Source organism: Muscardinus avellanarius (genome assembly GCF_963383645.1).
Source record: "Muscardinus avellanarius genome assembly, chromosome: 2".
Taxonomy (NCBI): Eukaryota; Metazoa; Chordata; class Mammalia; order Rodentia; family Gliridae; genus Muscardinus; species Muscardinus avellanarius.
The window spans coordinates 108,090,791-108,108,796 of record NC_137787.1 but is presented as its reverse complement, the minus strand read 5'-3'; the positions used below and the strand labels follow the sequence as shown (position 1 = coordinate 108,108,796).

General features: G+C 48.4%; 1 protein-coding gene across 1 annotated transcript in view; it reads right to left on the bottom strand.

Annotated features, from left to right (window-relative positions):
- Positions 1 to 18,006, bottom strand: part of MARCO (macrophage receptor with collagenous structure) — a gene marked incomplete at both ends in the record, with an annotated part of 38,568 nt that overhangs the window by 13,500 nt on the left and 7,062 nt on the right. Inside the window, 8 exons of the mRNA XM_080689402.1 lie at positions 1,887 to 2,031; positions 2,204 to 2,301; positions 4,636 to 4,680; positions 4,760 to 4,831; positions 8,156 to 8,185; positions 8,440 to 8,475; positions 9,671 to 9,895; positions 10,698 to 10,799. Coding sequence (XP_080545528.1) covers positions 1,887 to 2,031; positions 2,204 to 2,301; positions 4,636 to 4,680; positions 4,760 to 4,831; positions 8,156 to 8,185; positions 8,440 to 8,475; positions 9,671 to 9,895; positions 10,698 to 10,799 — 753 coding nt within the window. The remainder of the gene's footprint in view (positions 1 to 1,886; positions 2,032 to 2,203; positions 2,302 to 4,635; positions 4,681 to 4,759; positions 4,832 to 8,155; positions 8,186 to 8,439; positions 8,476 to 9,670; positions 9,896 to 10,697; positions 10,800 to 18,006) is intronic.

The following is an 18,006-nucleotide window of genomic DNA, read 5'->3' as shown; positions in this document are numbered from 1 at the left end:
CACTTCGGGACACTGAGGAAGGAAAGGAAAACACCACAAGGGCTCATAGTGCTGCCAGCGGTTAGGACCAGAAGTCAAGTCTCCAACTTGTCATCAGCATTCAGGCTCATCCAGTCTGTCTTGAGTCCTCCCTCCTCCTTTCCTGCAGGGTCTGGCGCATATCAATTGAGGCTGCCAGCAGGAGCTGAGCTCCAGGACTCCTTCCCAAAACATCTGTGAGTTGCGAAGTAACCTGCACAGCACCCAGCCTCGCCCCAGCCACACCCCTGTGGCTGGTCAGAAAGCTGCTCACCCCTCAGAGCGGCAAAAGTCTGAAGAACCATCTCACCCCAAAGCAATCTTTTAGGCTCTCAACTGGGCCAGTTGCAATGGATTTTGGTTCAGTGGCATTTATGGCTCTACTCTTTCTAAGATAGTGCTAGAAAGGGCTCAGGCAGGATGGCAACCTTCCCCCCCAGAGGAGTAGGAACCTTGGCCCCAAGGGGAGAGGAAGAGTCAGCCTCTCTGGGCCTGAGTGTGGAGTGCAGTTAGGGAGCCTGGGAGGGAAAGAGACTCTTTGAGATGGCTGGGTACTTAAAGAATGGCCGTCCTGATGAGAGACAAGGCAGTCACAAGGAGCGTGGCTACGTGGGCACCTGTTAGACTCTTTTCTGGGGACCTTGTTGTAGCCTGTTGGTCTGGGCCTGCATCTGTACCGCTGTAACTTCCCTGTCCCCATAAGTGAGTCTATGTTCTCTCTGACAAATATCTTTTGAATATTTGAAGATGCCTAACATGCCCCTGCTCAGGGATCTCTGAAGACAAGCAGCCCCAGTTTCTTAAGTTATATTATTGGTACCTGCCAGGTACAATGTTACACATCTCATAGGTATTAGGTTTTGCTGTAGTTAATTCTCATTAAAGGTCAGTATTAGTCATCCTCCTTTTATAGGTGAATGATGGGGCTCAGAGAGGTCAAGCCTTTTGCCCAAGGTCACACAGCTAGTGAACCATATCAGAACCCAGGTCTGCCTGATCTTGGAATCAAAGTCCTTTCCTTTCTACCTTACAGGATAATCATTACTAATTCTCATAATAATAATTTATTTATAGCCTACTATATGGGTGACACCTTGGAAACCTGATCTCTAGTTCTTAAAATTATCCTATAAGCTATATATAATTTGTTAGTATTTTAACTGAATTATCATTCTGCCGCTGGTGGAGCTGTAAAAGGCAAGAGAGATGAGAGGTAGGAGGTTGCTCTGTCAAGTCCAGAGCCCTCAGCAGGGTTTCTCCAACGTGAGTTTCTCTGACGTGGTGCCAGATCATCAAGGTCAGAACCAAAGGGACATGTTTCTTCTTTGTGTTTGGTATCGGGACAGGGCATTCTACCTCCAGGCAGCACCCCTAGCCCTATTTTATTATTATTTTTTAAATTTTGAAACAGGATCTCACTAAGTTACTGTGGCTTGAATGTGTGATCCTCCTGTTTCAGCCTCCCTAGTACTGGGATTTCAGGCATGCATCAGTGCACCTGGCTCTAAATGCCTGTCATACCTTACCCAGAGCCTGGGAATCTCTGCCCAGGACACAGCACCTGCTGGCAAGGGGGATTTAGCCATGTGAGGTCCCCCTTCTGGAATCAGCCTTAGCCTCACTGACAGCCTTCCGGCCCCCAGGCCCCCAGGCTCCAGAAGCCCCACTTCCTTATCTCCTCACCCTGCCTGCAGCTCCCCAGAGTGGCGCTATCCTCCCTCTTGCACTCAATCCCCAGGGAGGAGACGCTGCGCTTCAGTGCACCTGGCCTGCTGTGGGCAGAGCTCAGCCCTGTCCCAAATGAGTACAGATAGATGCTGGGCTACAGCCCCTGACCCCCTGAGCACCAACACTGCAGCAGGCCTCACCTTGGGGGCCTGGGTCCCCCTTGTCTCCTTTGGCACCAGCGGCCCCTTGGGGGCCAGTGACACCCATGTCGCCTCTGCTGCCCTTCTCCCCTTGGGGTCCGGGGGCACCTGCAAAGAGAACTGGTGAGGTGGGTCCCACATCCTCCTGGGGACAGAAGCAGGGAGCGTTTGAAGGAGAGGGGAGGGGGTCCCCAGAGGAGTCAGGGTGCGTTAGCTCATGTCTTGGGTGGTCTTGATAAAGTAGATGAATTCTGGGGAAGAGGACCATGGATGTGGGAAGGATGTGGACCTCAGGCCTCAGGGGTGGGGGGCAGTGCCTCCAGAGCGCAGGCAGCACCTCGTGGCCCCAAGCAGTAGGGGCTGTAGTTACCAGCGGCTCCTGGCTCCCCAGGTGCACCCTTGGGTCCTTGGAGGCCTGTGGAGATGGAAGAAGACAGAATTCAGTTAGGGTGCCCCATGCACCGTCATTCTACACCCCCAGGTGGGCGAGGCACCCAGCAAGGGCCCCCCACAAACACATAGGCACACGTGGCAGAGACCCTGGCGGGCCAGGCGGCATTCGCTCTCGTCCTAGAAGCCTTGCCAATGCGTCTCACGCGGCCGTGGAAGAAAGGCCTCAGAGCTAGGCAAATCACTTTGAGTCCCAGCTCCCGCACCGGGCAGGCCGTGCGACCTTGGCAAAGGCACCTGCATGCTCAGCACCTCAACTTTCCCATCTGTACAGTGGGGCTGGTTCTTAGCAGAACATGACTTGTGCTCTGGTGGAAAGAAAAAAAGGAACTGAGACATGGTGCTTCCATCCTGTGCAGGCCAGGGAGCCTAGGATGGCATACAGGGTACAGACCTGGGGTGCTAGAGGCTCCGGGGGGCGGGCAGAGCAGGACAGCGAACAGGTGAAGGAAAACACAGAACGCGGGAGTCAAGGAGGGGTGGGGGCGGTGGGGGTGGAGAGGGACAGAGGGCACAGCTGCGCGCCTGCGCCCAGGGCATTGAGTGCCGGTGTCTGTGTGAGTGTGCTTGTGAGTGAGCTTGTGAAAGTCGGTGTGTGCACAAATGCGCCCACGCATAGACATGTGTGAATTGGCAAGTACGTGAGCCTGTGGGTGTGCAAGTGTGCAGTGCAAGAAGCGTGTGGGTGCGAGTGTGTGCACAGATGGGTGTGGGCATGCGAGCAAGGGTGTGTGTGAGCAGGTGTGTGTGTGATCACATGGGTGCGCCAGTGTGTATCACACACTTCCCTCAGGCTGCATCATAAACTTTCCTCCCTGCTGTTTAAATCCTCAGTGGCCACGCTGTGAGACTTAGAACAGTCGGTTCTTTGGGATCCTATTAAACGCCTCCAAAAGTTAGTTGCTGCAGGATGTCCCTCCTGACAAGCAGGCAGCTTCCTGTCTGGACGCTGGAGGTTTCTTTCCGTCTCAGCAGCCGGAGGCTTAGAGCCCGCTGGCGTGTTTCCTCCTTCCCTCTAAATCCTCCAGCTCCTCTGGCTCTCGGCTGGGCCAGGTCTTACTGTCTCTGCAGCTCCGTGGCTCGGCGGCCGGCCCCTGGGAATTCCCAAGTGGTGGGTCTAATTGGAGAGTGGAGTAGACTGTGACTGTCGGGGTAGGGCGACTCTGAGCCCTCACTCCCTCCTGACCGAGCCATGCTGGTTGGTTTGGATCTGACATGTGCCCCCAAAGCTCCTGCGTTCAGGGCTTGGTCCCTGAGGCAGCGATGCTCAGAGGTGGGGTGTGGGAGGTGACCTATCAGGAGGACTCTGGCTGCATCATTGGGTCCATCAGCTCTGGGGACTCATCACGTAATGGGCTGCTGGGTGGTGGTGGAAACAGAGGAGGCGTGGCTGCCTTTAGAAGGAAGTAGGTCACTGAGGCTGTGCCTCATATTTTGTCTTTGGTCTCCTCTCTTTTTAGTGGGGGGCTGGGGACTGAGCCCAGGGGCATTCTACCACCAAGCTATACCCTCAGCCCTTTAAAAAAATGTATTTTATTGTGTGTGTGTGTGTGTGTGTGTGTGTGTGTGTGTGTGTGTGTATGATACTGGGGATGGAACTCAGGGGATTTCTACCTCTGGGCTATACTCCTAGACCTATTTTATATTTTATTTGGAAGCAAGGTCTCACTAAGTAGCTGGGGCTGGTTTTGAACCTGTGCGATCCTCCTGTCTCAGCATCCCAAATACTGGGATTATAAGCATACACCACCATGCCCAGCTATATATATTTTATTTCTAAACAGGGTCTTGCTGAGTTGCTGAGGGTCTCACTAAGTTGATGAGGGTGACCTTGAACCTGTGATCCTCTTGTCTCAGCCTCCCAAGTACTGGGATTACAAGTGCGCATTGCCATGCCTCGCTCCTTGGACTCTTTCCTTTCTCCTCTCTCCTTACTGGCAGCCATTAGGTTGTCCACCTGAGGTAAGTTGCCGCAGTGGCAGAAAGCTAATACTGGTGCCTTGCCATTGTGAGGTATCTGGGCAGTTCTAGGAGACAGCTGGAAAAAAAATAGAGCCTTATATTGACTTTAAACCACTGTATGGATTTCCCCAGCAACCCTGCAGAATGCTCTTAGCTCCTTTATATACAAAGAAACTGAGGCTCAGACAGGTAAGGGAACATTGCCAAGGTCGCAGAGGCAGAGGCTCCAGGCCCTCAACTCCCTGTGGGAGCACAGAGCTCACTTCCCCTGGTGACTTTCTGTCCACGCATCTGCTGAGACAGCCTGCTGCAGCCCCTTGCACCCCCACCCACTCACCTGCCTGTCCCTTGATTCCTGGCGGGCCTTGAGGTCCTGGGAAACCTGGGGGAAGAAGGAGTTCAGAGCAGAGCCTGGACAACACAGAAAGAAAAGATGACCAGGCCAGAAACGGAAACCATACCTGGGGCTCCATCGCGTCCCTTCTCAGAAGGTGGTCCCGGCAGACCAGGGGTGCCAGGCATGCCCCTCGGACCTGAGGACCAGAGGAAGAGGAGCAGAGATGCAAGTGAGCTGGCCAAGAAGGAGGGTGACAAAGCCACGCACTCAGCCAGCCTCCACTGAGCACCAAGGACGAGCTAACCGGTTTAGAAGGAAGCAGTCCTTCCTACAAGAGGCTCAGGGCTAGACGGCAAATGGGAAGAGGAACGCATTCCCTTGGAGAAGCCTTCTGGGGAGGCCGGGCCAGGCATACCTGGCTCAGTACCAGCACTGCCTTCCACCTGCTGCCTGTGCAAGTGACTTCATTGTTCTGAGCCCCAGCTTCCTCCCCAGAACAATGGGGCTAAGTGCCTGGTAGCCAGGCCTGCCCTGAGGCCCCGCGTGGAGACGCCTCATGGAAAGCACCAAACACAGGCTTCAAACAAACAGCACCTATTACTTCTGCAGGCCATGTGGTCCTCCTGATTCCAAGGATCTGTTTAAAGACAGGGGGTCTTGGGAGCCTCACATGAACAGCAAGGGCTGACTGCCACCAAGTCCCCATGTCCTGAGTGGCTCAGGACTCACCTGAGGCCACACATCTGCAGAGAGGCCAGCGAGTTCCAGGTCTCTGAGGGCTAAGGCTGCGCCTCGCAAGGCACCATGGCAGCCAAGCCCGGGCTGTGCGTTCTATTTCAGAGGAGAACTTTACTTAGCCCAACTCGTAAGATCCAGAGTGTTAGGCCGGTTTATAGACACGAGTCTGGGGTTTGGGAAGATGGAGGCAGAACGGGGGACCAGACCCTTCATGTGAGCACAGGCTCGCACAGGGTCATTCTTGACCTTTCTCAGCGAACAGCATCCCAGGGCCTGGCAATGTGGCCTCCATAAGCTCCTTCGACCTGGCCCAGCCACGTCCTTGTCCATGCTGTGTTAATGGTGACACCTACCTCACAGGGTCCTCGGGGGCACTCAGTGAGGTCCTGGGACACAGTAAAGGCCCCCGAAAGTGGGCTCACTAGGTTTTATTAGCCTAAAGGTAGAGGCAGGAACCAAAGGGAGCTGGCAGGCCTACAGGAGAGCCTGCCTCTGTAGAGATCTCCTGCCTAGTGTGTGCCCACTTCCCAGCAGGCTGGACCCTGGTCTCTCAGAGGGGCCTTCCAGGTGAGTCCCTAGGATCCTGTCGCCAGTGTTCCCGCCCACCCCCAGTCTCTCCCTTGACCACTGTGGCCCAGGAGGCTAACCAAGCTCTTCTGAATCTTCCTGCATCACCTGAAGTGAGCCATTGAGTCTTGGAGCCTCAGTGGCCTCATCCGCTTAATGTGGACACCAGCAATAGCAGCCTTGAGTCAGCAACACACAGAGACAGTGCCTAGAGGGACCCTACCCACCTCGCCCCTCCTGGGCCTGCCTCACCTCTGCCCCTGCCCAGACTCCTGTCGCACTTCCCCGGGTCTCCCAGCACACACACTTTCCTTGTTTGCACCTCATGACTCGCCAAGCTCCCTTCCACCTCAAGGCCTCAGCGCAGGTGGCTCTCAGGAACTGCGGTCCTGCAAACCCCTCACCCCAGAGAAAGGCACTTCCTCCAGGAGCCGTCCCTGGCCTAGGGATGAGGCCCCCTCTGTGCTTCATGGTGTGGAGACCTGCCCCAGCCCTCAGCTGTGACCATATCCTGCCACTCCCTAACCAAAGGTGGGCAAGGGCAGGGAGGGTCTTGTCTGTTTTCATGTCTGGAGTCCCATTGCCTATGGTGGAGACTCATCCTTAGGAATTTTTCATAAATATTTGTCGGGAGGGAGCATAGGTGTCTGGGATGGACAGGGGAGGGTCTAGAGGGACAGTGGGTTCCACCTTCCTCCCTTCCATGGAATTGGGCTGAGTACCCTTTACAGAAGCCTGGTCCACAGGGCAGACCTACTTGTCTGAGTCAAATCTACCCTGCCCCCTCTCTGCCCCCCTGTGTCTCCAGGAAGCTTCACTGTGGATGAGCCTTTGGGGAGCCCTGACCAAGCAAGTTGAGCCATGGGGAAGTGGAGAGAGACCACAGCCTGCCTGGATGGGTCGGGGTGGTGGGGGGCCTAGAAAGGAGCCAGACACCAGGAGCCCCAGGTCCTAAGGATTCCTGCCTGGGGTTTGTGGGCTCCAGAAGAGACAGCAGGAAAGAGGGACAGAAGTCAGAGACAGAGAGAGGCTCTGGGAGATGCAGGGAGAGCGAAGTGGAGAGTCTATACAGCCAGTCCTCCATAACATCTGTGAGTTCCAAAATATTGAAAATATTTGAGGAAAACAATGGCAAATGTATTGAACACGTACAGATGCTGTTTCTTGTCATTATTCTCCAAACAATAAAATATAACAACAATTTAAATGCATTTACATCCTATTAGGGGTATTAAGAGTAATCTAAGGGAAGATTTAAGGAACATGAAAGGATGACTATAGGTTATATGCAAACGCTATGCCATCACATACAAGGGATGTGGGCCTCTGTGGCTTTGCTATCCATGGGGATTCTGGAGCCAGTGTTCCAGGGACACAGAAGGATAGCTGTGTATTTATACAGAGAGAGAGAGAGAGAGAGAGAGAGAGAGGCGCAGAAGGTGCTTGTTTTGCCTCTGCATCCTGAGGGTGAGGCGGGCTCCCAGTATTGACCAGGAGCACTGAGCCTGAGTGGTAGGCAGACATTCAAGGTCCAACTAAACCCATCCTTTTGAGAAGAGGAGTGAACATTGATACTGTCAGCCAAAGGATGAAGGCATGGGAACTGCTCCTCCTTAGAGGGAGGCACCAATGCTCTTTAGGCTGTTCAAATACAAACTCCTTTAATAGTTTCCAAAACAACAGCAAATAATAATGATGACATGGGCTAGCTCCATGCTGGGCACTGGGCTAAGCTCTTACGTTCCTCTTTTTGTCCCACACATCTACTGTTGCTCCAAGGTCACCTGCCCTGTGAGGGGCAGAGCCAGGGTGTGCCCCCAGGTCTGCCAGCCCAAGGCCGCCTCATACCTCTCCCTGCCTGGACAGATGATGTGGGCCATACCCCAAATTCACAGGCCCAAAGGGTCTATCCTCCAGGCCCAATTTCAATGGCTCAAGGAAGAAGGGCCGGTCCTAGACAGCACTTGCCATGACTACACATCTTTTTCCTCTTCTCACTTGAGTCTCACAGTGACCCTGTGAGGTGAGCAACTGGTCTCCATTATTTTCTACATGGGCAAGCAGTGGAGGTTCCAGAAAAGTTCAGTTATGGTTTCAATGCCACACGGCTAGTGAGCCTCAGGCCTGGCATTAGAACCCTGGACTCATAACTACATCTCTGCAGTATCACACACACACACACACACACACCACACACACACACACACACACACACCGCTGTCACCCTTGAGAAGTTTGGACTGGCCTGGAAAGACGGTGAGATTTGCATGAGTGGAGGGGTGAGGAGATTGTTTCAGACAAGGGGGAGGGCAGTGGCCAGGAGCTGGGAGTCCAAGCATGGGCACGGGGCATTGAGGCCATCCAGGAGGAAGAGTCTTGGGGACCATTGGAAGGTCAGCTAGGGTCAGATTGCTCATGGCCCAGGATGGTACAGGCCAAGAAGCCCTTGGGGGAAGGCCTGAGGGAGGCATGGGGTGAGTCAGAAGGAGAATGACCTACCTGGGGCGCCTGGTTCACCTTTGATCCCAAACAGCTCTGCAAGGGAAGGAGAGGGCAACAGGCTGAGCAGAGGGGCTCCTTAGCCTGACTCATCCCACCCCTGGAGATCCCAGGCTCTGCACTGGAAAGCTGGGCCACCCTGTGGGGAGCAGAAGCATCGCCAGACTTGTGGGGTGGATCCAAATACCTGAGTGTGTTTTGGAGAACATCTTGGAAAGAGCCCACACTTAGCTCTAAGTAGCAGACTCCCAGGAGCCGCTTAGTGTGGGAAGGGGCTGAGGCCACCTGCTCACTGCAGTTCTGCCCCAGACCAGCTTGCAGAGGGGCTCAGGGTGTGGAAGGGCTCTCTCATGTTGGTCAAAATGAGCTCCTTCATGTTTTGAGGGAGAGACACTCCCTTGGCGTCCAAGTGTGTGAGCCTGGGCTTGGTCCACCTGCCCAAGCTGTACCCTCCAGAAGGATTTGCCTTCCTAAATCCCATGTCACTGGCAGGGCCATGGGATCACCCTCCTAAGTCCCAGCTGAGCTCACTCCAGACACAGTGGCCAGAGCAAGGAACCCCACTGGGCCAGCACTTCAGCCACAGATAGTTGGTTCACATCTACAAGCTGGTTCTGCCCGACTGGCCAGAGGCGTAGCTCTTCCCATTCTGGGGTAACTTGGGGAAAGGGATGGGGCAGCTACAAGACCCTGGGGCACAGAGGGAAGGGGCCCAGGCCTTTCATCCTGGCTTCATCTCCTCCTCCCTACCAACCTAGCATTCTCCCAGGAGTTCCAGCTGCCCTTTCCCTCTCAAGGCCCCACATCTTTTGAACCAGCTTGGAGATCTCAATTATCTCTCAATTGTAGATCAAGGAAGACCACTGCATGGGAGAGATGGTGGGACCCCACCCAGGCTCTGCGTTTTACCCACCCTCCTGATGTTCCCACCAGCCTGGGGCTTGGTGACACAGACTTGGCCCTTGGCTGCTTGCCTCAATCCCTGCCTCTTGGAGACAACTCTTCACTTGGATGGGGCCCTTGGTTCCCAGGTTCCTGCCTGCTCTGCCTCCCAGAGAGCTATTTGCAGCCTCCCATTTCACACCATTTAACACAGTTCTCCCCCTGCCTTGTCCCCAGAGCCCCAGATTGGGTCAGGGTCCCAGATGCCTCTCTTAACAGCGAAAGGGATGAGCACACAGTTCCTCCTTCCTCTTTTGAGGAATCCCAGTCTGGGGGGAGGAGGACAAACCTGGGTTTCGAGTGATGTTGTCTACCCGCCAAAGCAGGTACTCCTGGCTGACCCGCATCCGCGTCAGCTGGGCCTGCAGGAGTTGCATATCTGCTGGGCCCCGAGGAAGGGGTACACGGGGGAGCCTCGACTGCAGCAAGGAGAAGGTCGGGCTGTCCTCGGCAGCCAGTGTTCCGTTGGGAAAGTACATCTCCAAGGCCCGGAGCCGCACCTGCAGATTCAGAACTGGACCCGGCCCCAGAACATCCCTTCAGGGACCCCGTGAGAGCCCGAGGCAGTGGAACACATCCCTGGAATTCTTGTGTCAGCTGTGCGTGACGTCTGTAGGCCCTGAACTCATGGACACAAACACCATGTGCTGTGGGGACCTGATGCGGGACAGAGCCTTTTCTGTATCTTGAACAAGTGTCCTCCTTTATGCTCAGGCATGGCGTTACACATTCGCAGAATGTGACTGTGTGGCCTAAAGATGTGCCCGCTGCACCCACCGTCAATCCCAGCCTCCGTTCAGTTCAGCTGCCTTCAGGCCCTGGGTGTGAATGTGTGGTGCGTGGCGATTAGCCTGTGGGTCTGACCTGCAGCTGTCGCCTCAGTGTGTTTGGGACAAGTGTGCACATGACATTCTTTGAGGGGCTTCGTTGTCTGTGGGTGGAATTGCTTCCTGATTTTAACATCTGGACTGGGAATGCTTTGGAAGGAAAATCCGGCTCCAGTGGAAGCTTGGATCAGGGAAGCTTCTTCCCAAGAGGGCAAGGTCCTTTGTGTCAGTTGTGCGTGGTGAGCCCTGTGTGAAATCATTACATCTTTCACCGCCTCACGTGCAACAGGTTCCCAGATGCATTCTCAGTCTCACACACACACACACACACCTTCCCTCCCCACCACTGGGGCAGCCCGGGGGCTGAGCTCTCTCCCCTGCAGGTGGATGGCGATAGCCCCAGGACTCCCCACTCAGCCTGAACCCTGCACCAGAGGGGCCCGGTCAGGCCACCCCAGCTCGGAGCATTCGGGACCAAAACTGCTTTACCTTGGACCACCAGCAGCACAGCGCCTGCCGTGAGCAGAACCAGGTAGATGACCACCAGAGGCATGGAGATGTTCACCCCACATTTTTTCTTGGGCTTTGAGTCTGAAACACAAGGCAGGCAGCAGGCAGCTGCAGCAGAAGGCCCTGAGCAGAAGGATCCCAGCCGGTGCCAGGCCACATCCCTGCGAGCCATGTGGAAATGACAGCAAAGGCCCACACTCTCCAGATCTTCCCCATCTCACTTTGGCCATGCAGGAAGTGTTGCTCCTGTCCACTCATTTGTGTGGTGAGCAAGCATGTGTCTAGGACAAGCGTCATGGCTGGAAAAGGGGATCTGTCACCCTGTTCACTTTTAACAGCCCCAGCACCAAGCCTGGCCCATGATGATTATGGAATGAATTAATGAACCCATGTGTCTAAATTTCAGCAAGTCTGGGAGGAGGAGGACTGCTCACATTTATAAACAGTGAGCAAGGCTGGGGAGTTGTTGGCTTATATGATGCAGCTCTCAGATTTGTATCCAGGTCTCAGTTTTCTTTTACATTAACTTAAGAAGTTTTTAAAGTAAAATATGCTGATACAGGTTATCACACAATTTGGAGGGCATGGCAAGGGTTAAAACCTTTCCCCACTGCTCCCTCAGGTCCCTATGTGTTAAGGTGAGCTCTATTAGACTTATCAGTGTGTTTTTCCTCCTATCCCTTCTGCTGACAAAATAAAATCCCACAAACCCAACTTGCCTGTTGGGTTTGTAGGATTTTGTTCCAGGAGCCCGCGAGGATGGTGAAGTCTGGAGAGGCTCAAGTCCTTTATATAAGATGGCACGTGCTTAAGTAGAACCCACATGCATCCTCCTGTGCACTTGAAACCATCCCTAGACAGCCCAGTACAGGGTATGTGCCATGAAAATAGTTGTTATACTGTATTGTGTAGGGAATAATGACAAGAAGGGTCTATATATATTCAGTATATTTTTTTTTCTAATACTTTTCATCCTTGGCTGAATCCACAGATGCGAAGCCCTCAGATAAGGAGGGTTACCTGTGCTGTGATACAGGTGTTTTTTTCTTTAAATTTTATACAAATGTTGTCACAGTGCATATAGCACTCCACATTGCTCTTTGCAATAAAGGATTTTCATGGGCATTCCTCTAGTTTTCTTTATACAGAAGGAGTTAACTATTTTTTGTTGTTTCTTTTTATTTAAATATACTTTAAGGAATTCTCTGTGATTACACCTCATAGTGAGGCTCAGTGTGATACAAACACACACGCACACAGCTCTTGGTATATCCCCCCCGCACTCCCCCCTCCTCGTGTTAGTGAGATCGGTGGTAGTACCTTCATATATCATATATTGTCATAGATTTAAACTATTTCCTTCTTAAATCCTCCTTTCTCTTCTCTCCAACTCCTTCCTCCAGTCCCCTTCCAGTCCTACTGGTATCTCTCCCCATTGTTTATTTTATATTTTCTCTCCAGTTTTCACATATGAGAGAAAACACATAACCCTTGACTTTCTGCGATTGGCTGATTTCACTTCTTCTTAACATTTGCCAAATATTTTTTAGAGACAAAAGCTGCAGTTCCCATAGTTAGTTTCCTTTTCATAAGCTGCTTCCAGATTGGGGTATTACAAAAGAGGCTGTAATGAATCTTTTCTGGGGCTTCTGACTTGTCATATGCCCGCTGTCGTCCTCTTCGGGAATCAAGGGGAGGGCCCTGGTTGCAGGAGGCCCTGTCCCACTGGTCCCTGGGCTCACACTGATTGGGCACCTGCTCCACACCATGTGTTTACCAGTATCATCTCTAACCCTCATGGCAACTCTGTGGGGATAGGTGAGGCACCCCTTCTACAGAGAAAGCTGGGGTTTGATGAAGTCCTGGTGACATCACCGGCCTATGACCCCAGTTCCATCTACCACCAAGACCTGAGCTGATGTTGCTGGCATATACCCACCACTGCCCCTGGGAACATGGGGTTGGACACTCCCAGGGCATCTCTGTAGAAAAGGGAATGAGAAGTGAACAGCCCAGTGGGGGAGGCGTGGCCCTGCTGTTCCTTTGTGATGGGTGAACATGAGTTCTCAGGCAACTGTTCTGGACACATGTGACACTCAACCTTTTCCACCTGTGGGGTATGTGCCTACTGCTGAGACTCCTTCCAGTCACCTTTAGAACAGAGTCCCCTGCTTCAGCAGCACTCCAACGCAGGGTGGGTACGGAAACAATTTCTTAGTAGCATTTGGTTATGCTCAGTCTAGTATGAAGTTTCCCCATCCCCACCGCACTTCCAGAATGCAGATCCCCGACAGCAACTTTCCCAGAGCACAGCTGGCCAAGTCATTTTCATCAGCCCTTCAACGCCTGTCTACTCTACTGGTGTGTGTGTGTGTGTGTGTGTGTGTGTGTGTGTGTGTGTGGTGCTGGGGATTGAACCCAGAAACATTTTACCACTGCGATACATACCCAGTCCCTCTTATTTTTGAAACAGGGTCTTGCTAAATTGTTGACACTGGCCTCAACCCTGTGATGCTCGTGTCTCCGTCTCCCAAGTACTGGGATTACAGGTGTGCGTCACCACACCCGCTGACTACTCACTGTTACCCACGGTGAGAACTACAAGATTTAAATAGGAGCCAAAGTCTCCTAACATACTGCGCAAAACATACAGTGCAAAATCACCCATTTTACTAAGACAGAGAAAAATCATAACTCAAATAAGAAGACCATCAGCAGAGGTCAGAACTGAAACGGCACTGACGGAATTGTTCAGCGAGAATTTAAAGCAGGCAGAAGATAAATGCTTAAAGAAGCAACTACAGATAGCCTCAAAACAACATTTTTACATCTCACCAAAGAAACAGAAGACAGAAAAAAGAACCAAGTAGAAAGAAATAATTAACTAAATGAGCTGAATAGTATAATAATGTGACAGTAAATCAGCGAACTCAATGATAGAACAGTAGCTATTATCCAGTCTGAAAAACAGAAAAAATCAAATGAAAAAAATCGTGAGGGGAGCCTCAGAGATGAGTGAGACAATAACAAAGCATCTGACACACATGCAATTAAACTTCCAGACAGAATGTGGGGCTGAAAATTTTTCAAAGGAATAATAGCTTTAAATTTTTCCAAATTTTGTGAAACACATAGACCCACAGATTAAAGAAACTGAAAAGGACCCAACACCTGATAAGCCCAAGAACATATTGATTAAAAATATGAAAAATATAAAGACAGAAATTTAAAAATCTAAATAAAGAAAAATTTCTTGAAAGCAGCCAGAGAAATGGCACATTATTATAAAAAATACCAATTTGAATAACAATATATTTCTGATCTAAAACCATGGAGACCAGACATAAGTGGCACAAAATATTTTGTGTATGAAATGAAAGAATTTCTGACCATGAATTCCACTGCCGATCAAAATATCTTTCAGGAATGAATGAGAAATAAGGCATTCTCAGATAAAAGAATCTGAAGAAAATTTAGTGCTTGTAGATGTAACTTTAAGAGCTAGGGAAGAGAGAGAGAGAGAGAGAGAGAGAGAGAGAGAGAGAGAGAGAGAGAGAGAGAGAGAGAGGAGAATAGAAAAAGGAAAAAAAATATATATACATATATACATATAAGAAGAATATATATATATATAAAAGGAGAATATATATACATATATATATACATATAAGAAGTCTAATATATATATATTAGACTTCTTCTCATGAATTTCTTTTTTTTTTTTTTTTGGTGGTACTAGGGTTCCTGGAAGCCCTTCTGCCTCTGGGCTACACTCCCAGACACTTATTTTATATTTTTATTTGGAAACAGGGTCTCCTAAGCCAGCGCGCACGGCTGGCTTCAAACCTGTGCGATCCTCCTGTCTCTGCCTCCCAAGCGCGGGGATTACAAGTGTGCGCCACCACACCAGGCTCCTTCTCATGACTTTCTAAAATAACATTCAATGGTGGAAAAAATTATAATGCCACCCAGTGTGGTGTGTAGTGTATGTAGAGGAGATACTTAGGACAATTATATTTTAAAAGTGAACTTAGTGAGACCTTGTTTCAAAACTAAAAATGAAATAAAAAGTGCTAGGGTTGTAGCTCAAAGATAGCATGTGCCTAAGTTCAATCTTTAGTAATAAAAAAGAGGAGGAGGAGGAGGAGGAGGAGGAGGAGGAGGAGGAGGAGAAGGAAGGTTAAAGATATTATTGGAAATAGGTTCTATGTTTCTACACTTGACGTGAAGTGGTAAAACATTGATACCAGTAGACTGTGATGAATTCCGTACGCTTATTGCAATACCCAAAGAAACTCTTAAGAAAACTATTCAATGTATTCAAAACACTACACATAAATAAAAATGGAATTCAAAGAAGTTTTCATATAATCCATTGGGGGAAAATAATCAATTGGATACTAGGATAAGAGAAATAAATGAATGAGGAATGAAGGAAAAAGTAGAAATTACACAATAAGATGGCAGATTTAAGCCTTAACACATCAAGAATTGCCTTATATGTAAATAGTCTAATCCAATCAGAAGACAGATACTGGCAAATTGATTACAAGACAAGGCCTCTAAGAAAGCAAACAACAGAACTTCAAAATTTATAATTAAAATTCAGGACTTGAATACCCTTTTGTCAATGCTTGATAGAAAAGACACAGAAAAACTGCACCAACAACCAGCAGAACACAATGGACACTTAGGAAAGACATCTTGCAATGATGGCAGAATACACTGTGTGTGTGTGTGTGTGTGTGTGTGTGTGTGTGTGTGTGTGTGTAGTACTTGGAGATTGAACCCAGGGGCATTCTGTCACTGAACTGCATTGATAGCTTTTGTGCATGGGGGGTTGAACTCAGGGGAGTTCTACCTCTGAGCTACACTCCCAGCCTCATTTAATTTTTTTAAATTTTAAAACAGGATCTTTCTAAGTTTCTGAGGCTGGCCTTGTACCTGTAACCCTCATGTCTCAGCATCCCAAGTACTAGGATTACAGCTTCATGCCACACCCAGCTTCCCTGGCCTTTTTTTTTTTTTTCTTAAATAGGGTCTTGCTAACTTACCATAGACTGACCTGGAACCTTTGATCCTCTAGCCTCAGCCTTCCAAGTATTGGGATTACAGTTGTGTACCACCATACACCCAAATAAGACTACAGTTTCTTTTCAAGCACACACAGAACATTTGCTAAGATAGACCATATCCTGGGTCATACAAAAACCTCAACAAGATTTTCGGGGGGGAAATAAGATCATACAGAGTATATGTTTGACAATATAATAAAAATAGGAAGATATAACAAGCAACAGGAAACTACCTAAATACCTGGAAATTAAAAAATACTTTCAAATAATGTAGGGGTCATACGGAAAATCTCAAAGAAAATATTAAAATTGAGAAAAATCTCTATTTAAAAAAATTTTTTTTAATTGGTGCACTGTATTCATATATCATAGTGGGATACAAACTTTTGTAGACATACATGCACACATCGCCCAGTCAGCTCCCACCCGATCCCCACCCCATTCTCTCCCCATCCCTCCCTCCCATGCTTGGCTTAGTGGTTGACATCTAGTATTATAGCAATTTATCCAAAATTAAAAATGATAATCTCACATAACAGTTTCATTTGTCTGATACCAAGCTTTTGATGACTTAAAGATAACATTTCAATATTTCTTTTCACTTTCTTTCTTACTAGAGAATATTTTTTTCTATTTTTTATGTGAAATTATCATATATTTGTATATTTATTTTTCAGAAAAAACTCTATCCTAATATGGAATATGGACTCTAGATACCCAAAACGATCTTGAAAAAGAACAAAGCTAGAAGATATATATTTTCTGATTTCAAACCATATAAAGCTACAATAATTGAAACAGTGTAGTACTATTCTAAAGGCAGATATATAAACCATTGGAGTTAAGTAAAAGCCTAGAGCTAAATTCTTCCCTATATTGTCAAGTTATTTTTGACAAGGTTTCCACGAACATTTGGTGGTAGAAATAATAATATTTTAACTAAATATTGTTGAAACATAATAATTACATGGAAAAGAATAAAGTTGGACCCTTACCTAATCCCATATACAAATATTAACTCAAAATAGATAAAAGACCTAAATATAAATCTTAAGACTATAAACTTTTGGGAGAAAATCTGAGTCATAAAACCTCACAACACTGAAATTGGCAGTGATTTCTTGGATATGATTTCAATGGCACAGGCAACAGAAGAGTATACAAACTCCCTAAAAAATAAAAAAAATATTGTATATCCAAAGACAATGTAAACAGAGTTGAAAGTTACTAATAGAATTGGATAAAATATTTCCAAATGCTATATCTGAAGGTATATTAATATTCCAACTAGACATCCTAAAAATTAACAACAATAAAGGCAAACAATACAATTTAGAGATAGGTAAAAGACTAACATAAGTAATGAATCTCCACAGATAACCAATCTTAGTTGTCTGTTGGATGGAAAATCTTGTTTCTCTGGTTCTGGTGTGTGTTACCTATTTCTTCTTTGTAGTTAATCTCTTTGAGTATTTTCTCTAGCACTGGTTTTGAAGACAAAAATTCCTTCAGTTTCTGTTTGTCATGGAAGCTTCTTATTTCTCCATCTAATTTGATAGAAAGTTTTGCTGGGTAGGAAATTTTTGGCTGGAAGTTGTTTTCTTTCAGAGTTTGGAATATGTTACTCCAAGCCCTTCTGGCTCTCATGACTTGGTTTGGGAAGTCTGGAGTGATTCTAATTGGCTTGCCTCTGAATGTCACTTGGCCGTTTGTTTTTGTTGCCTTTAAGATTCTCTGCTTGGCTTCCACATTGGTCATTTTGACAATTATGTGGCGTGGGGATCCTCTTCTCCGATCCTGTCTAAAGGGAGTTCTATAAGTTTCCTGGACCTGTGTATCAACCTCTTGCTCTATGTTTGGAAAATTTTCTGCTATTACTTCCTTGAAGAGATTGTTGATCCCTTTGGTTTCACTTTCTTTTCCCTCCTCTATTCCAATTATTCTTAGGTTAGCTCTCTTAAAATGGGCCCATATTTCTTCAATATCAGATTTCTGCTGTCGGTTATTTTTTTCTAGATTAGAAACTATGTGTTCATTTTTAGAATGATCATCTTCTAAGAGTGAGATTCTGTTCTCCATGTGGTCTAATCGGTTGTTTATGCTTTGAATTGAGGCCTTTACTTCATTAATTGCATCCTTTATCTCTTTTTGGCTCTCTCTGAGTTCTTTTCGAAGCACCTCTATTATTTCTACAGTTATTTTCCTGATTTGAT